Source organism: Seriola dumerili, unplaced genomic scaffold, assembly GCF_002260705.1.
Source record: "Seriola dumerili isolate Sdu_G_001 unplaced genomic scaffold, Sdu_1.0 BDQW01000147.1, whole genome shotgun sequence".
Classification (NCBI taxonomy): Eukaryota; Metazoa; Chordata; class Actinopteri; order Carangiformes; family Carangidae; genus Seriola; species Seriola dumerili.
The window spans coordinates 1,898,867-1,924,957 of NW_019174402.1; the positions used below are offsets into that span (position 1 = coordinate 1,898,867).

A 26,091-nucleotide genomic window follows, 5' to 3' on the forward strand; every position below is an offset into this window, starting at 1 on the left:
AGTAGAAGTAGTAAAATGAACACTGAAAAGGAAAAATGCAGTGAAAAGTAAAAATAGCAAAATAAGAAATACTCAAATGGGTGTTACATGATAACATCTAAAAGAAATAGGCTATGGCTACATATAAACATTTATTTATGTACATGTTTATTTATTTGTTTGTTTGTTTGTTGATAGTCCTCTCACGTCACATATACTGCTGCTGGAACTTGCCAGCTTTCTGTTTAAAAAAATAAAAGCTTACGTGTCATTCAACACTTTGAAAAGAACATAGCACACCATTAAAGTTTGTTTCGTAGTTAAGTCTGGTATAAACTCTTCTCAAATTATCTATTCTTTTTTGTGAGTTTTTTTGACATGTATGGAATTATTAATTTGTTATTCAACAAAACGTGGACATTGCGACTCATCTTTTGGTACGTTTATTTCGAAAGTTGTGACCGGATGTTGTAGTTGTCATCGCGTCGATCTTAACAGCAGTTGTCACAGCTGGGTAGTTGGCTCTCCACAAGTTGAGCAACAGCGGTACGTTGGGAGCGAGCAAATTGCTGCATGGATTTCCCGGAGCTGCACATAACTTAAGGTGAAATTTGCACTCACTAGAGCTCTTTATTTGAATGACATATTTATTATATAGATACTGCACTTATCTGGCCTTGTTTATGTGATGCAAATTTAACTTGGTACTTTGTAACTTAACGGTCACTGTGTCGGTTAAAACTTATTCATTGTATGTGGCTGCCTTACAACGGCTGACCGTGTCGAAACGACAGACAACGGGTTTCAAATTTGACCAAAAACGTCGGCGCATATCGCTGGTTTTGTGTCTAATTCATACTACGCCAGAGACCGTGATTTAGCTGAGCTTAAAATGGAAGTGTGTGATTGTGTTTGGTTTGAGCCTGCGACTGAAAGGTGTGTGGTTAGCCGGGGTCCAGCAGCAGCATGGTGCTTTCTGGAAGTTTTTCCACTCTGCGTCGCTGACTGCAGCTCTACCACCAGGCTCCCCGTCCACTGATGCGGTGCCAAGTGCCATGGTGGCAGTAAGTTTACAGGCTTACAGACCGATATAACCTTTAATGTTTGGTCTCATTCGCGGTAAACATTTGGCGCTGGAGTTGGAGAGAGCCCCCCCCCCCCCCGCTGTTTTGACACATGGATATATGGGGGAGGAGGCGCTTCAGGACACACCGTTTGGAAAGTTGCTCTCAAACTCTTTCAGCTGGCGGTGCCACTGACTGTGGTAGCACTTCAAATGACAACGTGGATTCTGCTTTCATGCTTGTACATTGTAGGTTTCAGTAGTCTGAGAGCCTGCTGAGCTCATTTATGCTGATGCAGCTGTGAACGCATTTCTTGGCAAAAGAGCAGCATAATGTATTTGTTCATGTAAGACTCGGTTTGCTGTGTTGCATTTAGGAAAGCTTAATGAGAAAACTTTCTTTCCTCACATTTCTCCACCTTATAGCTGAACAATAGCTGACTCCCAGTTTGGAAATGTAACTCCTGCTAGACGCCTTGCCAAAGAGCACTTCAGCACTAGTTGTTCAAGAAGAAGAATGAGTCAAAGAAGTCTTCTTGACAGGAACATTAACTTCCTTGTTACTCTGATTACTTACTGTCTCAGTCTCCCCTTATTGCAATATTCACTGGGAAAAGGTAGCCAATCGGAAATGCCTCATTGGGGTTGGGGTAGTTTGACTTAACTTGATATATGAATATGAAAGGAAATTCTCAAAAAGGTGACACCACATTGCTTTATTTACTTTGTTATCATTCCATTGTTGACTTTTGGATTATAGACTCTTTTGCTTACATTCTTCTCATGTTTTAAACACTTGTTCAAATTTTAATTTCTTTATCTAGAGAATACAATGCTGGGAATGTAAACTACATTTTCTACTACTACTACTGTGAACTTCTTCAGTAAGCTGCAGTTGAGAGCAAAAAATGTCCATGTTTTTTCTTTTTTTTTATGTTTTATTTTGGCTTGTACTACAACCTTAAAGGCTCAAAACCACATTAAGAAGGAAGAGGATCAAAAGGTTAAACAGCTCTAACCCATGACAGAGGGACTTTAATTGTCGCCATGACCGTGACTCTGCCACTACACAAAGACCTCTTTCCCCTCTCCATGGACCAGTCAAGTGTGTTATTCATTCTACCCTGGAAAATAGACTTCTCTTTAGCCCTGTTGGTCCCAGCAGCTCTTTTCAGTTTTAGTTCACTTATAACAAACCCAAAGCTTCATATTATTATCCTGGAGACACCGACTGGAGCAGAAACTACCACAGAGGCAGTTTTGAGTACTTTGGCAGGTGTTTATATGTCACTGTGATAGCGTCATAACCATGCAAGATGAGTACTGAGTACTTGTGTAATAATGTAGTAATGAGTATTCATGGGTTGGACAACATGTTGACCGGCGTTGTGTTGTACAGTTGAACAAAATCATATTGTGTCCTCTGCTGGTATGTGTAAAACTAGTTTCCATGTGATCAAACTACCCAGGCTGATCTCTGAGCAGCCACATTTCCAACACTTGCTACTTTCTGTGTTGCCCCGGGAGGGGGTTTGCGCTGCTCTCTGCAGACCTCATCTGCTCCACAGTGATAGAAATGCTTCTTCACCCAGGATGCTGTGGCTAGACCAGCTGGCTGTTCTCTAACTGCTTTCTCACAGTCTAATATACCCCCAAGCCAAGCGCAGGATAATCACCCACCGTCGAGGACACCAAGCTACTTAGGCAGACTGAGGGCTTTGCAGTTTTAATCAGTCGTAGGCTGTTTATCTCCAGCTTGGAGTGCTCTCTGTGTTTTCCATTTGTACCTGGATTCTCAATGAATCACTCCCGGCTTCTGCATATGTTTTTGAAGACAGGTGGTGGATTATGTGGTGGGTGTGATTTTCAGCTACCTCTTCCTAATGGGGAGGGCCTGAAGGGTTTGCTGGAAGGGTTTTTGAGGGGTTTTCTTTCTCTTAAGCTCTGTGTCCTCTTCAAAGCCTTGTGTGCTGCTGTGGCTCTGGTGTCATGTGTAGCCATGAGCAATCACAGGTATGTTGTCTGTACAATGGTTGTCTCTCATGTTGGAAAAGTGCAGCAGACGCTCACCTCAGTGGGAAAGCGCTATTTTATGGCTCTCATGACAATCCTGTTTCTTTACATTGCTTTCAGGTTTTAACTTTCATATCCCAGTTTAGTCAGATTAGTCAAGTTGTGGTGCTTTCATGGCCTGAACTGTCTTATTCTATATTTTTTGTTGCGCGTGTCACTTGAGATTTATGCTATCTGTTGCTGTGCCTCATGCATTATAAAAAGTAATATTTATTTTTTTAATTTTCGGTCTGCAGAAAATTAGATGAAACCTTGTCTTCACTCAAGCTGGACCAGTTGCCTTGGGGTTTCATATAATTTGAGCTGCTGGCTTTATATTGACAGAATCCATGCTGACTGCCTCTATTTCTTTTGTCTCCGCATGAACTCCAATTTAGCAGGGACTTCATTTCTCAGATCTGCGTGGTGTAAGTTGTTATCTTTAGGCAAACATTTAAACCACTTGGGCCCTGTACATTTACTGCTGAAGTGTATGTGTTCCTCACGCACTAATCACTGTAAAAACAGTGAGCTCATTTGTTGTAACAGGAGGAGGGGGAGAGAAATGGTAATGGCAAAAGAAAGTTAATTGGGAAAAAGTGTTGTTTCTTTGTTTGTTTTTGCGCTTTGTATGTTTTTCTCTGGAGGACAACACCTGCCAAACAAAAGCATCACAACACCTATTCCTAGAAAATCTTGCAAGTGCTAGAATGCACATTATTAGACCACCATAACTCACTAACAGCAGGGGAAAGGACTGAATATTAAGCAACCTGTCTGGTTCCTGGATCTCTCATTGATGGGAAGCAGAGGAGCACAAAAGTTTTTCCCAGCTCTCTGCAGGCTGCGGGGTCAAAGTCCAAACAGCTTCCCTGTAATAGTGCTCTGCAGCCAGCTGGGCCAAAGAGAAAGACCGCTTACAGGTTCTCCTAATGGGCCAAAGCTAGAAGAATAGATGACAGCTACCCTACCACCAAGGAATGTCACCTCTGTGACATAGTTATCATTCAGCTTCTTCATTGTTTTTGACATTATGGCTGCATTCTCACAGTTGTTGATGGGAATTTTAGCAGCCTGTTTCCTTTGATGTTATGACAAGGATTTTGATATTAGAGGGAAATGACTGTAAACTTTAGTAAATTGTTTCACCTTGTGTTTATTCAGCATATGTGAAATATTTATCCTTTTTCAAATATCGAACAACATATTAACAACACTCTCTCCCTGTGGCACTCATGAAAGATAGACTTGCATTCAAGTCATCCAAGAGTATGATGTGGGACCACTTCTGGGATCATGGTTAACTCTAATTGGTGCGAGAGGGTGAAGACAGATTCAATTCAGGCATTAAGGTTATCTGTGTTCTTTTAATATCTGGTCCGATTCTCTATCTTCGCTTTAGTCTGGCATGAAATTGCCTCCATGCCAAAGTGAGTGGGTGCTTTGGCATTGGTTCAGCTATCTTGTGGCCAACTGCTTTTCTCTTTAATCTTAATTTGCTGCTCTGTATTTCTGTCATTCAAACTCATTCAAATGCACCATAACACAATGGGTGAAATATGAAACTGTGCGGCAGTTTCTAAAAATGGAATCATTTAGTAAATTATGGGAGCATATAAGTGGCTTTCAGTTAGTATGGCAAGCAAAAGTAACCGTCTGTGTACTGATGTTTTTCTTTCCCGTCATTGTGAAACACAAGAGTAAATGATAGAAGGATACTCTGCATCTTTTTGTGCACTCAGATAATTGCATTATAACCAGAGTCAGGCACTGATCATTGCAACTACCATGTAAGAATCAGTATCCAAGACTTTGTAGTTTTTCTTTTGAACTCTGATTGGATACTTTAGTGGTGTGACTTTGACTGACTTTAAGTCCTGTGTTTTTTTTTGTTTTTTTTCCTCTCTCTCGACCCAATCAGCCTATGACTAATGTCAGAGCTCACAGGAACACCCGATATTTCATTTACTTCACACCAATCTCTTTCCTTTTCCATCTCATTTCTGCACATTCATAAATTGGAATCGTAAATTGAAGCCCCTGCATAGGTGAAACATTTTGCCTAAGTTTAAACATTTTTAACTTTAATTATTTTGTAACATAGTGACTGTTTGCGACCACTCATATTTTTAAATTTTTTACTTTTTCTGTATGATCCAGACACCTTGAGAGTGTGAGTGAGTTCACTTAACCTCACAAAGAATGGGGGCTGTCCTTGACTGACTTTACTCAGGCTGATACAGTATTAAGGCACGGACATACTTTCTGCGTCGATGGACAGCTGCAGACCTAGTGCAGACGTGGAAGCACTTCCATTCATATTTCAGTTGGGGTCTGCGTTGGTCTAGCGTTCCATGCATGCACATTTCCTGATCCACACTCCATTCCAGTTGGTGGCAGTAATGCTCCGCAGCATTGTTTGCCGACCGCTTTAAAAATTAAAAAGTAGAAGAAGAAAGCAGGACGGCAATAAGAGAAAATATAATGTACGACCACTCAACGAGAATAGGAGAATAGAGCCCATAGTTCAACGCCTCTTGGCTGTCTTTGTATTGTTTCACACAAGATTCATAAACGTGGTCCGCTGGATCTCCTCGCACGACCTCTCTTCAAAACAAGAATCAATGTTGTTTTATCTGGCGCATGCACAGTCAGCGCATTTGCTGTGCGTACAATGCAAGTGGTCACAAATTATGAGCTGCACGCAGATGTCCACATAGAGGTCTGCATGGACTCTTGCAGACATGGGCAGTTGATGAAATTTACATCACACAGATCAAAGTGAACCCTTGTGGACACGTGGACATGGAAGGTAGGAATTGTTTAGTTGCTTTAGTTGCTACTGTGCCCTTTAATGGTGAAACCCACTGATTTTACACATCAAAGTCTCCAGGTGTTTGAGAGTACTTCTTCATATGTGAAGAAAGTTGTATGCCTTTTGTAGCTCCAGAGGGAGCTGTGTAAAGTCTAATAAATTGCCTCAAGTGATGTCACCTGAGTAAGTGTTGGTTGGGTCTGAAGGCTACAAGTTTGAAAATGAAAAAAATCTCGGTGTGTGGTGAAAGGAAGAAGTAAGCTTACCAGACCTCTGTAGCCGGCTCCTCTTCTCTGCTTGAGGCTAGCAGCTCAGTGCTTCATTAGCTAGCATAACACACACAAATCCTTGACCAAACTGTTGTGAGCTGAGTTGCATTGTGGGAAATGTAGGTGCCAGGTTGACACAGAGTGCAAGCGCAGATCTTCCCTTTTTTTACTCTACCTGAGTTACTCATAGCTAACATGGCTTTTTGGCAAGAGTGAAAAACGGACTCACCGGTCTGAGTCTATTTGTGTTGTTTCATTCTCACACCCCCTCTTCTAGCATAATTCAATTTACTGGCTTTACTTAGTTCTGCCCACATGGTTCAAGTGTGGAGGGGACTGCGTGGCATTGAAGGCAAAACAGCCTCAGGTCCAGCTCTCACGAAAGGCGGAGGACAGACACCATTGAAGCCTTTCGTTTTTCTGTAATTCCCCATTAATGAGAAGCACTACTTTGACAGTTTCACATAGTCAAACTGCTAAACCACAGTTGGAAGTCCAGACAAGTACAGACCCTGGAGCAGGGATAACACTGGCTTGTCCTCAGACATTTTCCCATGGTGATAAGGACTTGGCCAGATGTTCACAATACATATTCACACTCTCTCTTTGACTGTCTTTGCCAGTCAGAGACACCCCAGAGAGTGTGTAAAGTGGCAGATCTAGAAAGAGCAAATCTGGTAAGGCGTTTAGTGTGCCAAATTATGAATGACCCTGCCACCTCCTGATAATTTTTTGCTTAAAATACCAAGAAACACCAAGCCAAGGGGACAGTGAGAGGTTTCCAACTTGATTTAGCCCTCTTTGAAGTTTGCCTCTGTGAATGGGAAAACAGCATATTATAAGACACCACAGTGTTCTCTTTCATGTAGCAAGCTGAAAGGGATGCTATTGAGTGTTTGAGGGAGACCTTTGATATGTGAGATGCCCGATGCCTTGTGAAAGGATCGGGCTTATGATTTGAGTCAATATGTGTCTGAGTGCTTTGATGCCTGTTTCTGCCAGACCCAATGTTTTGTCAGAAATGTTTCGTAGAACAGACTGAAGGGATCAGCTATGATGGATTGGTCCCATGACAGTCCTTACGGCTCACATATGTGTGAAAAGGTGCCTGCTTGTGCACACATGCACAGGAAAACACATACACGCAATGACAAGTAGTGGAACTGTTTGTTCCACCCTAGTTGATGGTAAGTGGTGTCCTGTTTGTGAACTTGTTTGGGTAGTTTGATATGGAGCGTCCTGCCCAAGGTTTAGAGGACATGATTAAAATGAAGGAAGGAAAGATTTGTCTTGATTACATGTTTCTTTTGTTGTAAGGCTTTTCGTTTTAAAGTGCTGATGACTGACATTTCTTATTTTCCCAGAAGGCCCAGAGTAGCCTTCCGCCCTCTAGTCGTCATTTATGGGTTGGGCACACAAAGTTAGTTATGTTGTAAAACCCTTCCTATTGTATAATTGTGTTTTTGTACTGCTGTTTTTATGTTTTGTAGGAAAGGCTACATTACATGTGATTGCAATTCTACTGTAGAGCACTTCATGACTGTGGGTAGGATGTTTATTAAAAATTAGCACACATGTCTGAGCATATGTGGAGAGTCATGTTGTGTGTATGTGTGTGGGTTCATGCTTTCCTGTGTATGCTACTAGTTAGAAAGGGAGAGAGAGGACTTTGCCCTTCTCTTCCTTCGTTACCATCTGGTTTGTGTAGCATTTGACTGAGGCGTTAATCATTGTGCCTTGGGGCCACTCATGCTCTGACAACAGCTGTAAAAGGGAGATGGACCTGTTGATGTCCATCTGTCCTTATGTCTGTCAGTCCTCTGTGCACTAACTGTATCCATGCAGCTGGAGGGTTCATGACCGTGGTGTTTCTAGTTTCTTGAAAAACAGCTGGAACGACCTCTCCAGCCTTATTTCTTTTTATTTGTAATGTCTCTCAGCCGTCAGCACCACGATTTTTTTTTTCAAGTATTTTTGAGTTGCACAAACACTGCAAAGTCTTCTCCTGCTTGCTGCATTCATGTGGCTGCGTTGAACTGTGTGCTGGACTGTAGGCACTAGACGTGCTAGAACAACAAACTGGACACTTGTTTCATATACTGAATGTATTTATTGTAGTCCCCGTCTTCGGTCCCATTCTTGTTCATTTGTTGCACACACCATTTCTTTCATTGTAGTAGGCCTTTGTATAGACGTATGTGTGTCTTCACTGTCCAAAGCTTAACAACCCCGCTTAACAGTGTATTGTTTCAGCATCAAAATTCAATGTGTAATAAGTTATATTAAGCTCATCATTGCGGACTACATACACCATTTTACCACTTTATATAAAATGAAAAGTACTAACATTTGCTTTTTGTCGATGGGCAAAAATTAAAAGCTGCATCTGGTGAAAGTACTTCTTGTATATCATAATTGCTGTTAAATATAGCATTGCAATTTTTATGCAATATTATTGATCCAAGTAATAGATTGTGTTCCTCTGTGGATGTCTAACGGCATCTCTGTCTGAAGCCTGATGGTTTTTCTACTTGTTCTACAATCGCTCATCCATGTTCCTGTAAGGACACCTCACTTCCCAGCAGCTGAACTAATGTCCTGCTGTGAGGCTCCTTTTCAGGAAGAGATCCTACCAGCAAGTAATGCTATCGTTTTTTTCAGGGAACTTGAAAGCAGCACTCTTTCAGTTGCTATTAGTCTAACTAATGGATCTAGGTAGATGTAAGGCAAGATGAGTGTTTTGTTATCACTATGTACAATGATCATACAAAACTCACCCACAGTGAGGGGGGTCACAGGTCAGTTAACATTTAAAATTAATCATTAGATAACCATTTTATATTTAGTTTTGTTAAACATTTAACAGCAATTAATTAATTCCACAGTCAAATGTCCTGTCTGTCTGCACAGAGAGCACACATCGGGTTGTGGGTTGCCAGGTTCTGGTAACAGATAGGTTGAAATTGTGTGTCTAGCTTGTGTTTCATACACAATCTGGCAACTTGGATAACTTCCGCTCTACTACATCTCAAAATTTTTACACAATGGATAATATAACAAGTTTTTAAAATACATCAAATTGTTAAAGATTAAACCAGTGGTTTACAACCTTTGTCTGATGTCTTACTAAAAACTGTCGAACATAATGATGTCATATATAGTGATATATCAGTCAGAAGGACAAAACCAGTAGTTTTACTTTTACCAAAATAGTCGCACTCTGGAGCCCTGCTATAGCACACTTGATACTACATTATTTGGTGAAAACTCTGCATTTCTCACAACCACATGTCAAATATTTATTCAGGAGTTTAAAAAGTGTCACATCTGAAATTGTCTACTAAGGAAAAACCCTACAATAGTAAGTTAACTTGTTGCTTTGTCAAGTTCTCTTCTCATTTCTCTGGGGCAGAAACAAACACGTGTAAAGCAGACGTGTGCAAAGTATGATTGATCCAAAAGGGGATGTAACGTCATCTGTCGTTGAACATTTCATGATTGAATTTTCATTATTTATGATACTGTAGCAGCTGTGATAGTTCTGTGGCAGTGTTCAGCAGATGGACCTGTGTAAGTAAAACACTGATGGGATTCTTAAGCCTTAGGGGACTATACAGAGAAGTCTTGGACCAACTATGTTATGTTGTCGTATAGATAACTCCAGGAGAGTGTTAACTGTCTGATGCTCTTAGATAGTCTTTGGGGTTGTGCTAATCCTAAAGACGCTACATGCTAAGAGCAATTTGGTATGTGTAGGGGCTCTCTTTAAGCATCAGTGTCACGTATTTACTTAAAGGTTAATTTGCTGTGGAAGCACACAATGAGTGATTGAACCTTCCCATCCTATCCTCCGTGCTATGTATAATGTGGGTGACATTTAGGCGTTATTGGGTCCCTGCTGCTATGCCAAGAGTAGTGGCCCATGAGCTCTATTTCTGACATACTGTTGTGGTTTCCTCAGTCTATCAAAGCAGAGAGCAGTGTGTTGTAGCTTATTATGGGCATGTTGGGTTTGGCCAGCGCTGCAGATGCCGGGTTTGTGGAGACTACCATGGAATTAAAGCCTTCTTGGCCTGCCCAGAGTGCTCATACATCTTTAGCCAAAGCTGTAGTCAAGCACACACACAACATGTTAACAATAGAAACATAATCGCCACACGGCAAGGGGTTGAAGATATGCAAAGTTTCGTTGCAGTATCAGTTTATGTAGTAACAGAGCCATTTGTTGAAGGCGATGTCAGTTGGCTGGGAAAAGTGTCTGTCTAGTATGTGTGGAACTTGAGGTTTTGGGGTGTTTTGGCTGGAGCTTCAGTATTTTCAGTGTATACCTCTTTTTTTTCTTCTGTAATCTACAGCTTTCCTGGACTGAGTCACAAAGAAAAGCTTTTTGGAGTTTTCCATTCCAAGTTAATCATTAGGCTACTATGAGGGTGTGTGTCCGAGACATGCATATTTGTACTTGGGGTGGGTAATTGCACAGCAATGAGTTACATTTTCCAGCTATTTTAAAAGAAGGACATTGCTTGTTCTGGGTGTTCTTTTTATTTGTGCCAAATTTATCCGAACAAAAGATTCATGTGGGGGAATCGTTTTTGGTAAGTCTGGACGCAGACGTCCAAGCTGAGTTAGTGAGGCCCAGCCTTTCTCCAAAATGGGATTTTCAGAATTCTCTTAATTCCAGGCAAGCCGCTCCTGTTGCAGAGGGGAAGTGCTGCCAGCAGCCGTTCTCTGCACTCTGTCTTCATATTGATCTGCCTCTGGGCTCCACAAATGGAGATTCCTTAAAGCCAGCCGTAGTCTAATGACATTACTCAACACCCCCATCACTCCCACCCACCCTCCAGTAATCACCCTCCCCATTTTAGATCTCCCTGCGCTCCACTTTCTTTCTTCCTCTCACTGTTATCAAATTAAAAGCTTTTCTATAGAGGGTTGGTCTTGGCCTGCAGGCGTGGGGTACAGACATGGCAGCGAGCCGGGGGTGGAGTGATACTGTGTGATTGTGAGAGTGTGTGTGTTAGAGAGTGAGTATATGTGAGCAATTGTGGGTGTATCTCTGTGCGTGTGTGCATGTATGTGTCTACTCAAATAGGCTTATTGCTGTTTGAGCTAGTGAACCAGGAAAAGGGTTAAAGCAGTCCATGGACAAGCGGTCATGCAGGAGCATGAGCTTAACTAAGACTGGGTGAGAAGAAGAGAGGTAATGAGAGAGGGTGGGAGAGCTGCCCCTGCCCTGATAGGCAGCTAAACATGATACTGGGTCAGGGGGTATAATACAGAACTTTTAGGGAGTGGTTATAGATAGTGAGACAGAGGGATGGGGGAGTGGCCTCTGTGTGGGGTTGTTAGATTATATCAATTCATTCTTTGTTTCCTTACTGCCTTTTGTGCTCCTACTATACAACACAGGTGAGTGTGTGCCTCCGTTAACATTATATCTCAGGTCAAGGTTTTAGCTTTGGTCTGAATTTTGCCTTTCAAACAAAATCTTGTGAGTCAAACAGAAACAAGTCCTTTTTGAGACAGATACAGACAGACAGAAAGCGACAGGATTCCTCAAGTGCTTTGGGATTTTCCCCAATTCCCACCTTACAGGCTGAGGCACAGGGAGGGAGGGAGGGAGAATAATGGGAGGGATGCAAAGGAGGTGGGCTAAATAAGAGAGGAGGGAACAGGGGACACAGAGAGAAGCAGGATAAAAAAAGAGTCAGACCCTTGAGCATAGAGTTGAAGCAGGTGGTCAAAAGAGTCGGTGCAGATATGCTCTGCAAGTCATTGGAGAGTGCTGATTGGATAAAGAGCAGGCAGCCTTTAAAATAGATTAGATGCTCAATTTTCAGCAATGCAAGGCTCTAGATGGATTTTGAGCTTTACGTCTTTGGCTGGTGAGTAGCACTTTGATTAATAAGTCCATTCCTTTAGTAGCTCATTATGTTATTTTACTAGTATTACACTGTATCTTACCTCTGTCTGTGAAAGGCCAGAGGTGCAAACAGTTAATGTGCAGGATAAAATAAATAGGATTAAATTATTTCCTTTGTAATAGCAAAGACACACACTTTAATTCATGTATTAACATTTGGGTTTTGTAGATGCTGTCATTCAGACTTCATTGTAGCTTACTGTATGAAATAAAACTACCTCTGCATGGTTTGGACTAATGGTATTGAAAGATAAGTTGTATGTTTGTTTTTTTTAAAAGCTTAATTGAAGCTAAAGTCTTGACTAAGATGCTCTGATGTGACCTTTTATCATTTTTACAAGAATATTTCTTTTATGAAACTGTATTGTATGTGCATTTAAAGGATGTAAACTTGTTAGATCACGATTGAAACATAAGCTTATTTAACACCGTAATGCATGCTACATTAAGTGTTATTACATGGCTGAATTAATAATTTGACTTAAATTCAAATTTCATGTTTTCAATAAGATAAAGGCATAAACATCTGCTGACAGTAACTGAGCAACAGCCTCTGACTTGTTTTGAGTTTATTTCAACAAGGTAACAGAAATTGGCTGTTAGGACAGAATGAAATGAAACAGCTGTGTGTCTGAGAGAAAAATTAATCATAAAATGTAATTATTGTTTTTTCCTGCATCTTCTAAATAAAATGTCTTGCTTGCATGTTACAACATAGTGTTGATCATAAATACCATCTCATAGCAGTTAACTTGTTGCTGATTAAACCTAATTAAAATTTGACTGTGCTATTAACGAAATGTAAACACACCTGATCATGGCTGAATGAAAACTCATTAGCGTTTGCATTCCGTCTCATTAGTCCTTTCACCTTGACACAATAGGTTTTCAGTGATTGGAAAGCCACAGTCTGGGGAGGCACGTTATCAGCCACATTGACTCACAAGAGGCTACATGGCTGAACTCTGCTGCACTCTATTGTTGTGCTATTTGCATGAGCCAGAACGATAACGGTCACCTCCCTGAGCTGTAGCTGGCTTCATTGTGGACGGAGGTGCGGGCCTCCCCCAGTTCACCCTCTGACGCACACACATCTACACACCGTAACGCCACACCAGGGCAACACAACCCGCCTGCATTTGCCTCATTTTGTGTTTTGGTCTAGCTGTGTGGCTTCTCAGTTGCCCCCCTCAGATAAGCACTAATACCCTTTTCCACTCACTTGGGGTCTGGAGTCCACTGGTGTAGAGATGCTGTTGGAAACAGTGTTGGGGTATTCCTGTCCTGTGAATAAATTAATGATGACTCTGAGTGCTTTGATAATGGATTTGACATAGAACCAGAGCTTAGATCCTCTTACTGAAATAATTTTTGAAAACACTGATGGCATTGCTTTCTCTGAAGCCATGAACTATTAGTTCCTTGTCATCTTTTTGGTCTTTTAAACTTAAGGGACTTACTCTGAGTCATCGTCCTAATTAGGTGCACAGATAAAAAGAGCACTTCACATTTTGGCACCGCAAAGTCATTAGACCCTCCAGAAATAAGACAAGGTCGTCTTTCCTGCTCCAATATAAGATGTATGTCCCTCCATCATATCTACTCACAGAGGCACCACTTTAAAATAACTGGCAACAGGTTGACTTTTCATTTAACAAGGCAGCACAGTACAGGAGTAGAATATTAGCAGCAGACTGTCGTCCCACTGCTGGCGCTGTCTTTGAAATGTTAGGTTGGTCACATGATTTGTGGTGAAAGGCAGGGTCAAAGGTCACAGTGACGGATGTGGGCTTAAGATTACAGGCTGGGGGGTAGGGTCAGCATGGTTTAAGGCGACCTTTCAAGTGAGCAGAAGCAGAACACATATCCAAACTGTAAACTTTTTTGTTGAAGTAGGTCAAAGAAGTTCCACGTTATTATCCAGTTCTCAGTAACGGAGGGAAACTGTGTGTGTTTGGAAAAATGGTGCCAGAAGTCTGATGGTGTGCGCATCTCGATGACAGGTCATGTAACAATGTGGAACATCTGGTAGAGCTGAACAGGGGAGAAATGGTTAACAAGTTAAACGACTTTAAAATAATAATTGTTTGCATGTGAAGTGTTGTATGGGGGTTAATGGAGTTGAACTGTCAATTAAAGCACTGAAAGTGTTGGTAGCAGTTAAGACTTAAGACCTGAAAGGAGCTCATGTGTCATTTCAAGTGAAACTGTGTGCTCAGAGTGCAAAGTGAATTTTGAAAATGCGACCCATATTCACTTAGTCGTGCAAATTGATACATTTTTTTGTATCTTGCTTTATGAACCTGTTTCATAAATGTACAGATGAAAGGAAAAGTTTAATCACCGCTGAGCTGAACACAACAGACACACTCCCAAACACGCAGACTGTGCATCTGCTGCTAGCTAGCATACAGCTGATATACAGCTAATATACAGTTTGTGGTCCAGTAATCAAATTTGTGCAACAGAAACAAGGCGAACATTTTCTTCACTTTCTGTCAGAGCACGACTTAAAATCTGAGAAAATGAAATGTTAGGAGAGGGACTGAAAGAGGTGGTAATAGTGTGTCAATTAATCTCATGCAGGACGATATACCCGTATTGACGAAAACTTCGATATAGAATGAAATATTGATATTATCTTTACAATACACATGATAATATGTAATGCTAAATGTTAGGCATGGTGGATCTTTTGTTTATCAGTTAATCAGGTCATTTCACTATCCATTAAGTGTAATTGTCCTTTTTGCATGCTTTTGTACAGTTATGGTTACAGACTCTACCTCCCAACACTCATTTTCTATCGATATTGCGATATTGTTATCAGGAATCCTTATGCCAACGATAATTGTGCAGAAAATCTGATCCTGTGACAGCCCTATGTACAACACTGTTTGAATCAGCACAAAGATTTGCTCATTAAATTGTTCAGTTGTTCGTCAGTTCTGACATCAGGTAGAAATCCTTGAATGAAACCTCTGAGTATGTGTTGAGGACATCATCTAGAAGGGAACTGCCTGGGTCCCCCTGAGCGTGACACCATTCAGTGATGTCCCTCTTCCCAGGACTCCCACAACAATGCCAAGTTGGCACTTTTGAGAAATGCAGAGATAGTGATATTATAGTGGCATTACAAGCAGTGCACTGTTCATTAAGAGTTGCCCCATCTCAACTTATTTGTGTTATTCAGAGAACAGAGAAGGACAGCCGTAGAGAAGGGTTTGCAGGAAGTGAGCCAGGGAAGCAGTCAGCATAAAGGCTGGTCCTGTTGTCACTCCATGCAGACGGTCAGGTCCATTAATGTGAAGGAACTCAAAGGGAGGAAGGCCACAGTGCTGCAGCCATTCAGCTTGAGCCAGACACACAGCCAGACCCTCCTGCTGAGGTTTCTGCAGCCACAGCCTCCACTGTGGTTGTGGCTCTGATGTCATCTTAGAGCAATTCCTTCCCCTCTTCTCTTCCAAACCCTGCTGTCTGCCGGGAGACCCCACGCCCCAGTCCACCCAACCCCACACACACACACACACACACACACTTTCTGTATCCTACCATCTATATGAACCCTGTGTGTTAATAAAAGACTTGGAAATGGACTTGATACCTCACTATATCGCATTACTCCCTGGCACAATGTATACAAAGCCTGTTTTGTATTGTGAGAATACCGCTCAGTCATTAGGAGCGATTTTTTTTGGGGGGGCCTGCAGCTGAATAGGGATTGGTAATGGAGCAGTGGGAGAGCTGACAAAAGCAGACCCCCAGCCCCCCCTCCCCCCTTACCAGCTTGGCTCAGATTGTAATGTTTAAACACGTAAGGTGACAAGGAGAGTTGTTTGTCTAACAGTGTGTGCGTGTGTTTGTGTCTCCAAGGCTATGGGAAGACGATGAAGGGCATGACTGGAATACATTGCAGAGTCAGAGGTGTCATTAAGCAAGCAGTGGAATGACTGTGTGGGTTGGCTGAGTGTATTTCTCTCTTCTGTCCTCGATTCTGTTTTGTGACAGTGCCACAAACATTGCGTTGGCTAAAGAATCCCATATTTAAAACAAACAAATAGATGTTATTTTTATATGTGGCTTTGAGGTGGATAAATGGACTGATAAATGCTGCTCTGCACTACTTTCACTGTTTCCCTTGATCCCTGCCACTGTCTTTCAGTCCTTCCATCCTCTACCCTCGCCTACCGTCCTAACTCTGACATGCCACAACCACTCGGGTCAAGACTTAAGCAACCATTCAATTTACAAAACCCTGGAATCTGACTTGCATTTGGGCAGGCGTCCAGACAAGCCACGACTGCTTGGGTAGACAAATCAGATTTCTCTATTCTTGCCACTCTGGGCCCCTCAGTTTCCAGTGAGAAAGTCTGACATAGAGTCAGCTGGGGCAGCAATAGAAAGCATTCAGACTCAAATTCAGTAGAACCATAAAGGCATAACCAGTCGTGGGCAGATATGTCAAAAGAGTCCTCTTAGAATGCAGGTCAGAGATGAAGCTGACCTCAGGGGTTGAGGGAGGATAAGGAAGAAATGCAGAGGAGAGAGGGAGGGAGGGAGAATGTACATATACACACAGAATACGTGGGTAGGGGGTTGTAGTGGCCAGACAGGCCTTAGGGGCAAAGGCTGGTCCCCTGATGGGTGTCTTTCAGTGTGCCCAGGCTGGGTGGGAATGAGATCTGACGGGTGTGAAATGGTCCTCTCTCTCAGTGACCCAGGCCCCTGCTAGGTCCAGCCTGCTAACACTGTTGCTTTGTCCTTCAGATTCTCAAAGAGCCTGTATTTCAAAAGGCTCGTAATGACTGAGCTGGGAATGTATGAATGCTGTAGGAACTCTGATGGCATCATTCAGTTAACATCTTAAATTATAATGATGTGAAAGGCACAAGAGGGTTTATATGGACACTCTGAGTCTGACAGTGATTTGTGCAAGTGGTGATGTTCAAAGATAAGAAACTTCTGAGTTGGTGACGGACACTACTCGTTGTAACCCTCAAGCCACTCTCTGGTTTCTTGAGAAAACAGCCTCGTTAAAAAATGTTCAGTGTTGGTAGTGATACTGATACCTTGACTTTGATACAGATTCTTAATGATACTTTTTTCGATACAATTTTAAAATATTATCATTATTATTTTTCTTTTCAGCTGGTTTTATTTTCCACCTAATGTTTACATAAATTATGGCATTTTATTCCTGTTTTTTATGTTCATTTGATGTCTATTTTCATGTGAAGCACTCTGAGCTGCATTTCTTGTATAAAAGGTGTTGAGTAAGATCATTACTATTATTATTATTATTATTATTTTTATTACTGCCTGTTTTTGTCCCTGCATCAGCTTCTTCAGTACATGTTGTGAAAGAAATTGTTTTTTTTCCGCCTCACAAGCTACTAACATTTCTTTGGAATACGGTACGAATCTGATCAGATCTCTCATTGAGCTGAGTACATTTCTGTGATTAGCGAAGTCGTGTTGGAGATGATGACATCCATTTTGTTTTCTGGGAGAGAACAGATGGGCAGCATTGGCAGAGAAATGTCACACAAAATGCAAATATAGCACCTTGTTGTTTATGTGTCTGCGGCTGTTCTGACTGTTCTTGCTCTTTCCCTCTGCTTTAAAAGAACACACTTCATTCGGGAATGATGACGATAATAATAATATTTTTTGTGGGTTTTTTTTGTACTTGCTAAGAAGCAGAGAGATCTGTAAATGAATTCACACTTATTCTGAGCTATTAACTTGACATGTTGCTCCATCAATCTGCCTCCTCCATTGTTTCTTCACAGCTGAAATTCCTTTCGATCATTTTGTCATATATGGTTATTTATTGTCTTCTGAATTAAAGTCGCGCCAAATATTTGACCCTTGAGACAGAAGCTCCAGAGAACTCTCATAGATAAACTCTGACTCATCTTGTGCTTTTCCTTTTTTCATTTCCTTCTGGTGAAAATCAGTTAGATTCACTCTGGATCTCCTATTATCACACTAAACATGCACAGCTAGAGTGAACAGAACAGAATGAACACATGCCATCTTTACAATAAGGCCAGTAATGGAGAGTGTCAGGTATTGTCGCTGGAAAAGTTATCATTCAAGGCGTGGTGGGATAGTGTGCAGAAAATATCAAGGTGATAGTCGTTGTGGTTCACCTTGTTGTTTTGTGTGACTTGACTGACTTGCAGCTCAACCTCTGATATAAACACACCACCTTGACTATACAGTCGATAACTTTGTTGTCACTTTTCCTGTTTCTGGCACATTTCCGTCTTTAAACCTAGCATGGTGAAAATCAACCCTCTCGCATGTGACTTACACTACCTCCTGCCTTATCGTCTCTCTCTAGTAAGATGCCTTTTCAGGTGCTAAAGACTGTCACGTGCACTCAGCTCAACAATGGCAGTAACTTGCTGAAAATTTCTGGAAGGAGGACTCACAAGTGTGACTAAAATTGCAATCAGCTTAATAATACAGATAATGACAGGGTCAGCCAAGGGAAGGCTGGATTTTAGATCCTCCTAATACTAGAGTTATTATCCTCGGTGAAAGGGAGAGAGATGGGAAATTACATTCCTTTTTCAAAGTTAGATTTTTCAAACCTCTAGCATGCGCATTATGAAATGTAAAAAAGGCAAGCATAGCAGCAGAGGGAAAAAGAATTCTCTTGGCAAATGGTTTGGTGTGTTTGCCACGTCGCTCCAGCTGACTCATCTCCTCTGTCTGCCTGTTGTTATTCCTGCTGTCCTGAAGCTATTGGTGAGGAGATCTGAAAATACATCAATATCGTATCTATGTGACTGTCACTGCCATTTCCATGTTTCTGGATAATACGTTGGAATAGGCAGAGATTAGATTCTGTTGTGAGAAAGCTGATATTCCCCATGCGACCTTGGCCACTGACAGCCAGGTGTAGCAACCTGGGGATGACCTGTCTAATGAGGCATGCCTTGTCTGAAACAGCAGAAAATTATATACTGTAAGACATACTGCACACTGCCATGCAGAGGCTGATTGAGGCTCTGTGTGTCATATTTAGGCGTGTCCTTTATTTTGTTCTCGCAAATAAAGTTGTAAAATCTTTCTTTTCTTTTTCTCACTGTTCTCCTCTGCTCTTCCCCTCTTCAGATCCAGAATGCTGAGAAGAGGATGAATCTTCCAGGTCATCTGAGACATCCACGTGTCTTCGCTGCTGTCCCTCCCCAACAGCCCTCTTGTCCCACTGGGGCACCATCTGCCTCCCCACGCTCCCCTCATTGCCCCTGCCCGGCTCCCTCCCCCCTCCCCTGCCCCCAGTAGTGGCCATCCCAGAAGGGAGGAAAGGCGAGCCAGCCCCCGTAAATATGCCTGGATGGAGGTCTCAGTGGCGTCTCGTCCTGCTGAACTCCCTGACCTGTGGCCTGGAGATCTGTGTGGCAGCTGGGATCACATACGTGCCCCCACTGCTGCTGGAGGCTGGAGTGGAGGAGCGCTACATGACCATGGTGCTAGGTAAGGGCTGGGTGAAGACTGAAATAGGGGGATCAGGTTACCAGGCCTCTTTGCTTCCTCATAGTGTGGTGAGATAATGTGTGTGTGTGACTATGTGTGTGTGTGTGTGTGTGTGTGTGTGTGTGTATGCAAGTGCACATGTTTTGCTTCTACCTCATTCTCTTCCACACATATGCATGTTCTCTCATCATTTCTCTCTCTCTGTCCCTTTCTGACAGGGTATTCATTAAACTTGACAGGCAAAGGTGGCCTTGTTCACATACGCACATACTTGCACACACTCTCAAGGATAATAGACTGTGGAACTGCTAGAATTCAACTATCTCCTCTGTGCCTTGTTTACTGACCACTGTGTCTCGTCTGAGTATTTCAAATTATAGATTTTTATAGTCCTTGAATGCCACATATTCACCTTGCATTGTGTATTGTCGTGGGGCTGAAAAGAAATAATATTTTATTTTACTCTGCCTGAATGCTTTTGTTTCCTGCAGCTACACTGAAGCCATAATACAAATGGAACATAATTTCATTAGTTGCTATTAAATTCATCAAAAATATTATAAATCACAATAGGCTGTACCCTCCAAGGAATGCATGATGTAACCATGTCCAGTGGTAGCCAAGTGTGTGTGGTGGTGGTGGAATGTTGCACAAGGCCAACACGATGCTCCAGGGCTCCTGACTTCTTTCTCTTTCAGGTCATAAAGACATAATTGAGGCAGTTACGCTAATCAGTGGCCAAATCACCTGTTGTTTTGTTGAGGTGGTAATCAGGCACTAATTGAAAGGCAACAGGAGAGCAAACTGCCTGGAGGGGGGGAGGGGGTAGAGTCATGATCTCCCACACTGACACTTGGGCCTTGTTCAGACCTGTCATTAATCTGCATCTTCGGTGATCCGATCACAAGTGGGCAGCTCTAAGCTCGTTGTCTTACCAATGAATATATACAGTACAAGATACAGCACATCAATCACAGCTTTCTTCTGGTTTTCTACAGTATTGTGTGTTGCATTCTATAGTATTTTGCATTATGTCCATTGTGAAAGGAGTGTTGGCCTCGAACTGGCAGAAAAATATGGAACAGTATTAGAATGAACAAATGTTGAAATTCAAAAGAAAGTTTTCATTACAGCAGCTCTTCAGTGGCATTGAAGACCTGGGGAAAACAAATTCTTTTTGTAAAAAAGGTACATGCCAGTAAGCCTATGTTCCTGTGGCATTACACTTAAGATAGGGTTGCACATTAGTGTCACTGAAAAGCACAGGGAAACAATCAGTTGTAAAATATCAAACATTGTTTTTGCTGTCTGAAACTATTTCTAAGATGCGGATAATTCAGCTGGAGTGTAAACAGTGATTCATCTGCAAAACAATAGTTTAAAAGATTTATTATGTAACATGTTTAAACCCAGACTGTGTGTCTTCTGTTGTGTCCTTCGGGGGAAAAAAGGTGAAAACAGATAAGGTGACAGACAATTTTCCCTGCACACTCTCACAGTTGCTTGACTTCAAAGTTTTAAACTGCCACTGTCTTTCAGACGACTGCTGCACCAAAGAGACATGACTACATTCTGAATATAGTGTAAAGTAAAACTGAAGAAGCACGTGTTGGTGACATACAGCCGGTGGACACACTTCCAGCAACAGCGATGCCACACAGTAAAACTTGACCCTGCAATAAACACTACATTTGTGAATTTGAGACTGTGTGACATTGATACAGTGATCCAGCATGGTCTTTTTGTGGCTGAAGTTTGGGCCATTTTGTAATATAAGCTGTTTCAAATTTTGTATTTGGGAAAAAAAAAACAATATATTGCAGTTCAACACACCACAAACAGCCTAAAAAATTGGCATACAGTGAATCAGAGGTGAATCAGTGAGAGTCATAATACAAGCAGGACTTTGTGGTGATTAATTTGTGTCATCTTGTAACATACAGATCGTGCATAAATATGGATGCAAAACATTTTACTGATCATGCACTATCATACCCAGTAATTCTGTGAAGAGCCTTGAAAAAGTAGCTCATTGTGTGCAACAGCAGATATACACACTACAAACACACTCTGGAGTATGTGCTGCTGATGACCGCACCATTATGTCTGGCTCACGTATAATTCAATTTAGCTTCTTTGTTCATATTTGTGGTTCTAGTTGCCCTTGACCTTTCAGTCTGATAATATTTTGTAAGAATTTACCAAAACTATTTGGAACCCCAAGTAATGAAAACATTAAGACAGACAGGTTTCTTTTTTGAAAACGGTCATCTTGGTGCTCACAAATGAGTGGCATGTGTGTACATACACACAATTAGCATCATCCATATGGTATATATTTGCACACTGTAACTGAGTTTACTTGTAAGTGATGTGAATAGTTGCATCCTGTCAGGCTAAATGGCATTCACATGGTCTTCACTAAAGGCGCCTCTTTGAGACATTGTCTTGTGACTAAACAGATACAATTCCACCGAACCAAAAGGCTTGGTGTGGATGACAAGTGACTATTCAAGTATAAAGATTAAACAATATACACTTCTGCTCTCGCTTCTCTCTAACAGCTGCTGGTGATATGAAGAAAAATGATTTCATTGTAGAGTTCCTCCCAAACAGACTGCACTGTAAGCCAATCTGGAAATGGCACTCAACCTAATTCTCATCTCGCTGTATTATAATGGAGTGCCTGAGTGTTATTTGAATGAAGATAGATATTGTGTCTTGGGAGGCTTAAAGCTAATTTCCCCGAGCAGCAGTGTCAGGTTCTCAGATGGCTGCTTTCTACTTTATCTAACAGCCATTTGTTGGCTACTTCATCCTCCAGTTGTTACTTTCTTTCTCTAGTTTCCTCTCTGTTAGAGGAGAAGATAGTTGGTGCTTTTTAGCACCAAGGTGTCCATTACTCGTTTTTTTTTTTTTTTTTTTTTTTTTTTTTTTTTTTTTTTTTTTTTTTTTTTTAAAGTATATTTAGGTTTGTATTTAAGTAACAAAACACATTGTGGAATGTGACACATTTTATATTGGGTTAAGACCATGTGTGGGTTAGGTTAGGCAGCAGACTCATTTGTGTATGTGTGTCTTTCAATAAGAGCTAGAAAGCATGCTTTGGTGTGTGTGTGTGTGTATGATGTAGTGTATTGCATGTAGTGAGCAGCACTGATTGGGGAGCGTGTTGGTGTGAGACAGTCAGTCTTACAGCTGTAGATGGTGAGGATTGTAATGATGGGCCTTCACAGCTGCAGCAGGAAGAAATGTGTTGGAGGGGATGACTGCCTGTCTGACATGTCTGGCTTTCTCAGATATCCTGCCTGTCTCTCTGTCTGTGCTCATCTATGTCCCAGATTACCTGCCTGCTTTTTTGGTCTGTTTCCTACATGAAGGTTTTTGGAGTACAGTTTAGGCACAAGTGTAGTCTCACTTTCTCTGTTTCAGTTTCTTGACAAACTGTAGAAGGAACACAAATGGATCTAAGTATTTCAGCCATGCTTCTTCACTGAATTTTTCTTTTACCCCTAGTTGTGGTATAGAGCAGTGTTTTGATGAGCAGCTCCTTGTATTGTTTGTATTTTGTGTTTATGAGCATAGGCATGAGAACAGGCATGAATTCAGCCTTACACAGAGGGCGTTTTAATGAGAAACACTGAATGAAAATGAGTGTCTTATCTGTAATGGAAGCTCCACAGGGTGCCTTTAAATGTCAAACTCTAGCCCCAAGATCTGGTCATTTTAGATAATGTGTGTGTGTGTCTGTATGCGAACAACCATTGTGCCATGGTGTGTTCCAATTAGCCAGACCTGGCCATGTGTTGGCGGTGAGCTGATGATGGGTTACCTTCAGGCAGCAGGCCATCTGTAAGAATCATCACTAGCAGTCAGTGATGATGCAGAGGGGCACGTGCTGTACGCCCCCTGGTCGGACAGCAACAAGAATGAACAGACAGCACTAGTAAATGGATGAGATGAAAGACCCCAGCCAACCAGTCATAGTAGCTGCTGGAAGCCACTAAATCTCAGCAGAGATGTTACACAGTACACGTGTGTTGTTGGTCTAGGTACCATCTGATAGTAAAATAAGGAAGGGCAATGTGTGATTTCAGGTTTCATACCTAAAAATTTGACAGTGTTTTATGAAGAAAATATATCTTTTTCTATTGTTTCTGTTTCAGTGATTGTTAATTTATATTTTTGTGCACATTGTATTGTTCACATTTCTTTTTTCCTTTGTCCACGTACACCATCTTTGGTGTTTCTCCTCTACAGATTCTGTGGTTTATAGTGTTGTTTTTGACTTCCTATGTGTTTGACTGTTCTGTTCACAGGTATTGGTCCAGTGCTTGGCCTGCTGTTTATCCCTCTGATTGGCTCAGCCAGTGACCACTGCAACAGCAGTTATGGTAGAAGGCGGCCTTTCATCTGGCTGCTGTCTTTGGGAGTCCTTCTGGCACTTTTCATCATTCCCCACGCAGACGTCCTGGCTGCCCGCCTTACCTGGGGTGGGCGCACCTTGCAGGTAGCATACCTGTTTGTTGTTTGATTGTCATTTTGTTGAATAGAGCACACAGGACAAGATAACTGATTGTGTTTTCCATCATGGTTATGGTTATGCTTTTGCTACAGGTGGGCTTCCTTATCCTTGGCGTTGGACTTCTTGACTTCTGTGGACAAGTTTGCTTCACGCCACTGGAGGCTCTTTTGTCTGACCTGTACCGGGACGAGGAGGACTGTGGCCAAGCCTTCGCAATGTTCTCCTTCATGGTCAGCTTGGGAGGATGTGTGGGTTATTTGCTACCTGCGCTGGACTGGAGTCGTGGCCTACTCTCTGTTTACCTAGGAGGCCAGGCTGAGTGCCTCTTCTCCCTCCTCATCCTCATCTTCATCTGCAGCGTGCTCATCACCATGAAGGTGTCTGAGGAACCCTCTTTTGGCAGCGGTGGCATAGCAGGGTCTGGATCTTTACTGGAGTCTGGGGCTAGTCCAATGGAGGCCGGTCGGTGTGGCGTGCCGCGCTCATGCTGCTACCTGCTGAAATGCCAGCTGAGGCTGCTGAAGTCTGGTCCCCTGCTGTGCTTATTGAGAACATGCTGGTCCATGACCCCGGCCATCTACAGGAGCTACTGCCATGTCCCACGAGTGATGAGGCAGCTGTGTGTGGCTCAGCTCTGCAGTTGGATGGCTGTCATGTCTTTTATGCTTTTCTACACAGACTTTGTGGGGGAAGGCCTGTATGAGGGTGTGCCCAGTGCATTACCAGGAAGTGTGTCCAGGCAGAGATACAATGAAGGTCAGACTTCCTCTTTGTACATTACATTTAAGATTTGTGTTATGTGAGCTTATTTCTCTTGTCTTCAAATAATATCTATCTAAATGTGTTGGTAGCTAATTGTGGTAATCACACTGGATATTGGTTTGTGTTGGTGCTAGGGCTTCACAATTAATCAAAATATTACCCAAATCGCAATAAGGCCAAGTGCAATATCCAAATCATGGAAGCTACAATTTTTCTGATAAAAGGTTAAATGTGTCACAACATACCTTTTTTTTTAAATGTAATATAAATCCATAGTGGTGCTATAGAGATGCCTGACCTACAAATCATACATATACTACAGATGTTAGGGAACATGGTACAGCAAAAATCACATCATTTTAATTTTTTTTCTGTGAAATGCAAAAATGACCATTCCTATTAAAATTGTGGCTCATACAGCAATCGCAACATCTGCCAAAATAATCATAATATGTTTTTGCATATCGTTCAACGCTAGTCGGTGCCTTCATTAATCTGTCCACGGAAGTTCATATTGATTTTGTTCCAACTCTGTCCGTTAAAACTGCCAAAATAACTTCATTACCTAGTAGGATGTCATGAAGCAATCATCAATCGTCATGAGTCATGTCCGACTTTTTATCATCATGTCTTTACCTCCACCACCTGTCCACATAGCTGGCTTAAGGTCCATCCTGGCTGTGCAGTCTGTCTTGTCACAGCTGGGCAGGATGCACTCACATTCCTCGGGCACAGGTGGAAGACAGAGACAGAGCCTTTGTTCCTGCATGCCTACATGCCTTCCTGCTGCCCTCATGTTGGCCCTCTGTCAACGTATAGGACATATACAGCAAAGACAAACCATTAACATAGACTCTGATTCAAGACTTCAAATGAGGTGATGAACATTTTGGCTTGTAATGCCACTGAACAACTAACAAATCCTTTGAGCAATTATGCTTAAGCCAATGTCAAGTCAATCCAGGGTATTTCAGGTATTACCTTCAACCCCTGCACCTGAGGAATTGTAAACAAATACACACAGTCTTTATCCTTTCCTGTTCTGTAAATCACTGGGTTGTCACTAATCCTGCTAAGCAGTTGAATGGTTATATTCCAAGCAAATGCTTGGTTGTCAGATTCTACCTAAATATAACCTTTAGACTAAATAGACAGTCTTAAAGAGGATAAACCTTAACAAATCTGTTGTGTGAGTGGTGTAAGAGGGCCAAG

At 41.9% G+C, this 26,091-nt stretch overlaps 1 protein-coding gene across 2 annotated transcripts in view; it reads left to right on the plus strand.

The window, feature by feature from the left end:
* The first annotated feature begins 520 nt into the window (after positions 1-520).
* slc45a3 (solute carrier family 45 member 3) overlaps positions 521-26,091 on the plus strand; it is a 31,141-nt gene continuing 5,570 nt past the window's right edge. The window contains exons 1-4 of one of the 2 annotated variants that reach the window (XM_022750013.1): positions 521-583; positions 19,230-19,592; positions 23,912-24,102; positions 24,210-24,873. In XM_022750013.1, coding sequence (XP_022605734.1) covers positions 19,445-19,592; positions 23,912-24,102; positions 24,210-24,873 — 1,003 coding nt within the window. In that variant the 5' untranslated portion in view covers positions 521-583; positions 19,230-19,444. Of the gene's footprint in view, positions 584-12,038; positions 12,064-19,229; positions 19,593-23,911; positions 24,103-24,209; positions 24,874-26,091 lie in introns of those variants that run through there. The other variant, XM_022750014.1, reaches the window with a different exon arrangement.